This window comes from Culex quinquefasciatus, chromosome 1 (assembly GCF_015732765.1).
Source record: "Culex quinquefasciatus strain JHB chromosome 1, VPISU_Cqui_1.0_pri_paternal, whole genome shotgun sequence".
NCBI lineage: Eukaryota > Metazoa > Arthropoda > Insecta > Diptera > Culicidae > Culex > Culex quinquefasciatus.
In genome coordinates, this window is record NC_051861.1 from 130238824 (window position 1) to 130248242 (window position 9419).

The window sequence follows — 9419 nt, forward strand, 5'->3', positions numbered from 1 at the left end:
TTTGTAATTCGATTATCCAAAAATTTGAAGTAAACTTCCGAAACACACACAGTCGATTATTGATTAATTTCTATTTTTAGTTATTCTAATTTAACTGCCTCCTTATTGTTTGGCAACAATTTCGAAGCCTTCAATCGCGCCGCCATTTTGCGATGCCGGTGCAGTGCGCCCATTTGTAACGTGCGCAGAAAATTAGTAGGCACTGGTGGCCGTTGGTAATTAAATTATTAAAACTCATAAATCAACCCTGGTGGCACGGCTACCGCAACGGTTTCCAGGCAACGCGAACGCGGATTGACGTCCGTTTGTCACGCAACCCGGGTTGCTTTGATTTGCAAAACCTGGCGCTGGCTAGGACTCGCGGATGGACGCCATTGGATTCGTTTGTCTGCGCTCGCCTTTATCGATGGAATATTAATTTTGAATATAAATTTTTGCTAGCGCGCAAATCAACGATTAGAAATCAGAAAGGAGTTCCATATGTATGTACTTGACTGGTGGCGGATCGCAGATGACGATATCTCGGGGTCGGTTGAGAGTTGACAATGAATAATTCACGGCCTTCTTTGCTTTTCGAGACGGTTCAACCTGGATGGTTTGACAAGCTGGAGTTGTTCGACGGGAAAACATTGACAGTTGTCAACCCATCGAGCTTGCACTGTCCACCGGCGGGGTCAGCGATGGTAGCGCAACGGAACGATACGGTTGTTATGGCGACAAATTAACATCGGAACGGCAACGCCATCTCCGATCGATCGGGTTCAATCGGTGTGACAAGCCTCGGGTGTCGTGAGGCGTGAGATTGATTCATGTGGAGCTCGCGAGAATCAGCGCGATTGGTCGCGATTAATTAATGGCGGCGGGCGCACAACGACAACTGCCGCGGCATCACCACCGACAGCTAGTGCGCGCTGACAAATGGCTGAAAAATGACAACAAATCACGAATGGCCTGCTGGGATGGTGGTGGGGTGGGGGGAAAGAATGCAATTCCGATGGCATATTTTCGTATTGTTGGTGCCCAAGGCATGGCCAACTATTCACATTGGTTTAATCAAGGGGTGCGAGAAGTGAATAACATTAGCACGTCGTTTAGAGTTCTTAGATAAACACATTTTTGCTGCCCCTTCCTTCAATTTGAAAGTGTAAACAAATCTGAGGAAAGATAATTATTCAAATCGCGGGATTAAGAGTTTAGCAATTCCAAGCGTTCCGAGCAGATCGCGTGCCGAAGATTGTGTTTGGGGATCGTGTCGTGTCTTGGGGGAGGAGAAGGAGCCGGGGCTGTCAAGGATCAAGCGTCTCCATCGTCTACTAGATTTGCCGTTGTCAGGCATCACGTTGTTGTGACAACCGTATCATAAGCTGTCATTGGTGGAATTATTGCATCTAGCTGACTCAATTTGCACGTTGGGTACGGTGCAAAATTATAGCCACGGAAAAAGTCTTCTTTGGCAAGAAATAAACAAACAGCTTCGAAAATTTCGACTTACCAAGTTTTTCGAAATGGTTTTTGTTCATTCGTGTCCGTCGTATTGAGTCTTGATCCGGAATCCGGCAGCCGGTTCAAGCACCTTCTAATCACAAACACACACTTCCGCGCCTAACGCAGCCTCTCAACTGTCCCAAACGTAAACATAAACACGAATTTTCTATCACCATAGACGTATCCAGTTTGAAATGGCCGCTAGGTGGCCAATGGTGTTAGAAATGACAGCTTCTATGTATTTGAATACGGGAGCTCAGGAAAACTCAATTTTTAAGCAATAAAATGATTATTTATGATAAAAGTATTGATTGATTAGGTGCACAAAATGTGTCTAGAATATTATTAAAATAAAAACTGTTCGAAAAATTTGCAGTTGAGATAAGTACACCATTCGATTCAGCAGGAATTTTGGGCATCAAAAATATATAGTTTTCATATGTTAAGTGTTTTATTTTAGAAGAAAATTTACAAAAAGTATGAAAATCGAGACATTTAGTATGGGAGCTGTCAAATCTCTCACCATCAAAAAGCAGCGTAGAGCTTTCACTGGATTTGTCTATTCACTAGCTGTCACGCGCTGTACACACAAAAGAGGAACTACTCTCTTTTTGGGTTATTTCTGTACGGTCAACATAATTTAAGTTTTTTTTGTTGGATTCCAAAATTTTACCAGTTTTTGACAGCACTGAAACAAATTTGTATTGTTTTTGCCGAGGTTCTTGCACTTATTGCTTGAAATTCCAGCAAGTGCAAGTGCATTTATGCCACTTTCTGCAAGAGTGTGAAAAGTAATTGGCAGTAATTCTCACAATTTTACACCCATCTCTAATGCACTTGTCTGGCACTGTGCACTTAACCTTTTGATTTATGACAAAGCATGAGCATAAAAAATCAAGAAGGGAGTTTCTTCAAACTTTTTTTTGAAAATTTGCACAAACAGATCAAAGCAACCTTGCTCCACAGTACAGCCGAGTCCTGTCCGCCTACCTGAAAAAAAAAACAGTCCGATCTTGAAACGTGATCTTCTGCTACGACCAGAGGTCCGTCCCCACCGGATCCAAGCAATCCGCGAATCCGATCTTGGCGCCACCGCGATGATCTTTCCAGCGGATCTTTGCGGCGCATGGCCTACTGTACGACCTACACGCTTTCCGGCGACGCCGACGAATAATTATTTTAATATTTAGTTAACATAAATCTCGTGTTCTTGTGAAGTTTTGCATGCAAAACGGGTCCCGCAATTTTTCCACCCACGCTGCTCGTTTTGTGGCTCGTTATAGTTTCTTTCGGGCGGCGTGGTGTGTGTCGCCTTAAGGAGTTGATGAAAAAATGATTTCGCGCGAAAAAAGGTGAACGATGAACCGTGCGTACCGTGTGGGAAAAATTATTATTCCCTGGACGTCCGGACCGCGCGACGAGCGATGGTTTGTGGAAGGTATTTTCTTCAGCGTTCCTTCTATAATGGGCTGATTTATTGGCGAGATCTGGAAGAGTTTGCTTCGAGTGAAATTAGATACCCTTTTTTGCAAGGGAGTTGGGGAATACTGCGTTCTAAAGTCGTTTGGAGGTGATTCGTATTGTTTCATCATTCAACGTTCTGGAATGACTAATACACGAGTTTGCTTTGTCAAAATTAAGTTTAATATTGCTTCTTAAATAAAATAACAGCTTATCAACTATTAGTGAAACTCCTAATACTTTGATAAATAACGTTTCAAATCACAACCTAATACAAACACTACTCCCAATTGGTGACGATCTGCGTCACGCTGGTGCTCGTCCCGATCAAAAATCCGCTCATCCCGAAGCACGCGATCGCGACGTCCTTCCAGAAGATCCAGTTCCAGCGGCCGTACTGTCGGCCCGGCCAGAACGTAACGATCTCGATCAACGGTGGGAAGACCAGTGCCAGCGTGGACGTGCTGACGGCGCCGACCAGCGAGATGAAAGCCCCCAAATTTGGGATGATCGCGGCCAGGGTGAAGGTCACCAGAACGAGCGCGATCCGGACGGTGTACTCGACGCAGTCCTGGGCGTCCCGGGATCCGAACTGGCGCCGGACTACGGGACTGAGAATGGACATTGGGACGTAGAACTGGAGCGCGTACGACGCGAACACGGCGACGGCCATCAGCAGACGGACCAGTTGACCCAAGCTGGAAGATGAAACGGAAAACGCAAGATTAGAACATCGTTGCATCACAACTTCGTAGAACGTAAACATTGTCGTAAAAAATGGTTTGTTTTGGTGATAAGCCGGCTGAATTTGCGAAAAATTTCATTCACGCAAACTCATAACACGGTTATCTCTCGCAATAACACTATCGTGGCAAGGAAGGAGAGATACTCACAACACTTCGCTGGGCAAGTTCAGCGTGATGCTGCCTTGGGCAGCGTCACCGTACTTCAGGTAGCCGTAGAATCCGATCGCGGTGTACAGCGTCACGACGATGGCCATTCCGGTGTTGAGCACACCGTTCCAGCGGCAAAAGTCCCGCGGGGTCTTCATGTTGCTCTCCAGCGGAAGCAGCACGCCGATTCCCTCGATCGCGTACATGGCCGTGCCGAAGTAGAGCGGGAGCGTGTTCCAGCTTTGGACCGCGCTGACGGTTGTGGTCCGGGGAAGGTCTTGCAGCAGGAAGACGAACGAGATGGTGATGCCGGAGATGGCGAGGACGGATGCGACCATGGAGGTCGGGGCGAGCAGTTTGAGGCTGCGGATCATGTTGAGGGCGATCATCGGGATGAGGATCCCGGCTAGGACGGTGAAGACGTCCGTTTGGATCGAGGCGTACTCCAGAAAGTCCCGGATGTTGACGGCCACGAAGAGGAAGTACACGGAGCAGAACCCGATCTGCATCAGGACCAGAAAGCTGTTGATCATGAATCCGATCAGGCGTCCCAGCCGAGGTAGCCCGCTGCATTCGAGACAGTTTTGACCAACCTCGGCAAACGACATCGACGGAACCTGGTAGCGGCTGCAGAGCTCCCGAGCGCATCGAACCAGGATGTGCATACAGTGGGTACAGATACTACCCATGATCATCGTTCCGAACAGTCCCAAGTACAGGCCGGAGTTCTTGAAGGCATCTGGCATCGCGAGTATTCCGGTGCCCAGATTTCCGTTCAAAATGTGCATCAACGTGTCCAGATTGGTGGTCGGATTCTCCAGCTTGCGATGCTGGAGCGGATCGTACCGTTCGATCTTCTGCCACGAATTTCCGTTGGTTGATCCGTAAAACTTCCTGCTACCATTCAGAGCTGCGTCCAACGGCGAGGTCGGCTTCACTCTCTGATCATTACGGTTGTTATTCTCATCCAGCAGCAGCGGAGCGGACTCCACCTCGTGCAGGTTCGGGGCCATCTTACCCTTTGTCAAGCACCACAACCCAGTAGCACCGTACGGTAACACGTTTTGCGGCTAGATTCTTCACCCGCGAACACTCGTTAGGCATTTGCTGGCAACGGATACAGCGTGAATCCACTTTCAAGCTTCTGTTAGATTCCCAAAAAAAAATCTCACTCAAAGTTTAGTGTCCTTTCCGTTTGGAGTCACGATCGAAACTGATCGTAGCAGGCTCCGCTCGCCAGCTTGTCGATTCTGCGAGATTAGCCTACTGCGTCATTCCGGCCCGAAAATCCGGACCGAACAGCATCCCATTGATTTGTTTTTGCCCGGTCTCCCTTATCTGGTGCGGCGTCCAGCGCCGAAATTTCCAGACGATAACCGTCCGCTCCTTATCAGAATAAGAGACAGCAAGTTGCGTATTATTACTTCCGAGAGCGATCGCGGTGAATAATTTGTCGAAAACAAGGGGTTTTCTGGCGGCTACCGCCGCCGGCGGCACGTGATCCACCGTAATCTGGCGGGTTCAAGGAGGCAGACTCGCAGTTCAGCGATTGAATAACGGTTGCATAAAGTACGCAAAAAAGCGCGATAAGCGCAAATTTCATCAGAATCTAGCAGGCCTGGGACTATTTTTGGCGATCGTCGCCGGGAAAAAGCACGTGGACGCGCGATCTCATGGCATGCTTCGCAGCTGTTGATCGTGTTCCGCGGAATCGATAGTGACAAAAATGACGACTACGTTGGCCGCGGCGCGCGGGGTTGCTGCGATCCGGCTGGTGCCGGTAATTTCCCGCGCAACGATTGTTTGTTGTTCCCCCGTTTCGGGACGCGTTGATTTACGTCACGTAGAGATTTGGTTGGGCAATGTTGAAGCAGTGAATAATATGTTTGTAAGACCTATTCGGAGTGGTGCTTTTTGGGGCCGGTACAAAGTCCAGAATGTTGTTTTTCTTGCTGATCGAAGAAACCCTTGCGTTTGACAGCTGCTGAATCTGTAGAGCGCAAGCAATGTTGGTGCAGCTAAAGGTAAGCATCTGTCAAAAATTGAACCCAAAACACAATTATATTTCGCAACCAAGTACGCATAAAACCAGTCGTTCATCCCACACGACCTACTTGGATCGTTGAACCAACCCAGCTCTGTTTGCTTTGATCCTCGTCAAATGGCCCATTTGTCCGGCTCTCTGTCTTTGTTTGTACCTCGCCGTCGTCGTCGTCCGGTCAGGTTCCAGGTCCATTGACTGGTTTTTCGAAGAACTAATAAAATCATAACAATTATAAAAATGTTTTATTTCGGTCGTTTACCGGGGGCCTCTGTTTGCCTTGTGTTCCCGAGGGTCTGCCGGGCCGGGTCGGTGTGGTTCCGAGTAGCGCTCAAAGGTGTGAAACAATGGGTTGTAAAACAGTATGGGTGCCAGGAGGCCACCGTCCGAGAGGGACAGACCCTCGGCTCATTTCCGCCCATGATGACCACATGCTGCGCCAGAGGAGATTCTAAGGTGAGAAGATTTCCGCCCTCGGCAACCACCGCGTCATATTTTTTTGTTTTTGGGCTTCTCCGAACAAAAGAATCGATCCATCCGCCGAAGAACCCGAAGAACCGACTAACCGAGAACTCACAGAATTCCGATCTTTTTAACGAGATAAATTTCAGCCTCTTTTCAGAGGTCTTCAAAAGAAGTGAAGAACACACGCGGCTGGAAACCATGGCAACCTTCCCTCCGAAACCAAGTCCAGCCCGGAGATCAGAGGAATATATCGAATAATAAATGAGCCAAGCAGGCGCTGGCGTTTTGTGTGTGGCACATTAATTCCGTTTAACACTTTTCCTTCAACTTCTTCCTCTACCACGGTCGGCCGGCCGGCCGGCCGGCTGCTGACAGAAAGAACGGACGGACGGACGGACATCCAAGAGGGCCATGAGGCAATTTGTGGCAGTGCGCGCGCGATTTGGACCAGCCAACTTGGACCGCGGGCGCACACACTCACACAAAAAAGGGAACGCCAAGGTGAGAGAATGAAAAAAATCGTTTTTTTTTTCCTGAATACAACAGAAATCTTATTGAAAAATCGAATACCGAACCTCGTTGAAGACCATAAATGGTGAGCGTGAGGGGGAAATGGGTTGTGGGGGAGGGGAGGGAAAAAGGTGGAATTCCCGGAAATTCTCTCCGCATGTCATGGGATGTTTGGAGGTTACCCTTGGGGTATCAGGAACTGAAATTGTGTTATTTCGTAGTATTCTCAAGAGTCTTAAGAAAATGAATTTGCATATTTGAATGCACGAATGAAAAAAAAAAAAACGCAATCTTTTAGTTTTGTCGAATGAAATTAAATTTAAGCTAATCCAATCTTCAATCCAAAATAAAAATATTTTACCTTTTTCAAAATATTATAATCTTTTGGTACAGGATAAGTATTGGACTATTTTGGAAACGTTCAGTACGAGTATTTTTGAGTTTTGTTCTGTTTTTATTATTAAAAACTTTTGAAGTAATTTGAGTTTCATTCATGATATTAAATTTTTTAAGAATTTTAAATATATTAAAAATTGTCAGGATTTTCCAAATCCTCTAAATTTTTTAAATTTGTTGAATTTTTTAAAAATTACAAATATTCAGAATTTCCAGAAATTTCAAAATTTGCACAACTTTCTAAATTTCAAAAAATTACAGAGCTTCCAAATCTTCTGAGTTTTTAAATTTTTTTTGAGAATTCAGAATTGTAGAATGTTCTGAATTTCCAGAAATTTCAAAATTTGCACAATTTTCTAACTTTTAAAAATTTAAGAAGCTTTCAAATCTTCTAAATTTTTGAAATTTACTTGATTTTCAAAGATTTTCGAATTTTAGAATTTTTTAAAATTTTCAAAATTTCTAAAATGTCTGAAATTTTTAAAATTTCCATTTTTTTTTTAAATTTTACCAATTTTAAAAAAATTAAAAAAATTTAAAACTTTTAGATTTGTTTTTAATTTCTCAAATTTTGTTTTGCAACTTTAAGAATTTTTAGTTTTCTAAAAGTATTTGTATCTTCAAAGTACGGTGAGAACGTTAAGAGTATTTGAGTGTTTTAGTTTTGTTTTCTGGTTTCTGTATTTAAGCAATTTGAGTTGTTTCCAATGATATTTATTTTTATAATGATCATTGATCGATGTATTAAAAATGTTACGGACCTCAAAATCTTCTGAATTTCGGGTTTATTAATTTGCAGAATTCTTTAAATTTTCAGGGATTCCAAAATTTTCAGAATTTTTAAAATTTCATCAATCTTCAAAATTTTTAAAATTTTGTAATTTTAAAACTTTTAAATTTTCATCAATTTTCTTAATCTTAAAATTTCATCACTTTTCAATATTTTTAAAATTTTGTAAATATTCAAAATTTTACAAGTTTATTAATTTGCTAAATTCCTCAAATTTTCAGAGATTTCAGAATTTTTAAAATTTCATCAATTTTCAGAATTTTTAAAATTTCGTAATTTAAAAAAAAAAGATTAAGAATTTAATTTACGAGTCATGGTTTTAGCATTTTAATGAAAAAAGTGTTTTAAAATGCATTATACACCTGTCCAATTGTTTTGTAATCATTAGTTTCAAAAATATCTAAGTATTAACGAAAATTTTATTTTTTGCGAAAAAAAAAAGTTTTTGCGATGTTGTGCACTGGAATTTCACGAAAAATCAAAATATTTAACCTGCTAAATATGATTATCAATGCAGGAAAATGCATTTTAGATTGTTTTCAGTTGATTTAACTTTTATTTTCATTAAAAAAATTAAGTTTTTTGAAAAAAAAATTTTTTCAATTCCGTCGTTAAGGGACCATCTATAAACCACGTGGACACTTTAGGGGGTATGGCGATTGTCCACGATCCATACAAAAAGTTTTTTTGTATGGACAATTGTCCACGAAGGGGGGGGGGGGGGGTAAAAGATTCCCAAAAAAGTGTCCACGTGGTTTATGGATGGTCCCTAAACTACTTACTTTTCCTGTCATTCTTGAACGACCAAATAGCCTACTTTTCTGTACCAAAAATAACAGAATCGAATAGCAACACTTTTTAAAATAAACGCTGAAAAGTAACACTTTTCAGCACTCAAATGGGTGCTAAAAAGTTGAACTTTTCAGCACTTGTTTGAAAAAAGTAACACTTTTCAATTTTTTTTGATTTAAACGATTTATTGACAAAATACATGAAAATTTGACATAAAATTTCACTCAGTGTGTGTTTTTTGGAATTGCAAAAAATGTTGTATGGAACTCGTTACAAAACTTGATTTTTTCAGCACTCTTCGTATTTCGTGGGTCTCGTGGCGCAGGGGTAGCGGCTTCGGCTGCCGATCCCGATGATGCTATGAGACGCGGGTTCGATTCCCGCCTTATCCACTGAGCTTCTATCGGATGGTGAAGTAAAACGTCGGTCCCGGTTTCTCCTGTCTCGTCAGAGGCGCTGGAGCAGAAATCCCACGTTAGAGGAAGGCCATGCCCCGGGGGGCGTAGTGCCAATAGTTTCGTTTTTTTCGTATTTATCCAACTCGGTGAACCTCGTTGGATAAATGTACGACTCGTGCTGAAAAAAT

At 43.1% G+C, this 9419-nt stretch overlaps 1 protein-coding gene across 1 annotated transcript; it reads right to left on the bottom strand.

Moving 5' to 3' along the window:
- Nucleotides 1-3141: 3141 nt before the first annotated feature.
- On the bottom strand, nucleotides 3142-4996 carry LOC6038194 (proton-coupled amino acid transporter-like protein CG1139). The gene is made up of 2 exons (XM_001847972.2): nucleotides 3840-4996; nucleotides 3142-3644 (listed from the first exon to the last, which is right to left on the bottom strand). The coding sequence occupies exons 1-2, from the start codon at nucleotides 4850-4852 to the stop codon at nucleotides 3227-3229; spliced, it is 1431 nt and encodes a 476-aa protein (XP_001848024.2). The 5' UTR covers nucleotides 4853-4996; the 3' UTR covers nucleotides 3142-3226.
- Between the last annotated feature and the right edge of the window lie 4423 nt (nucleotides 4997-9419).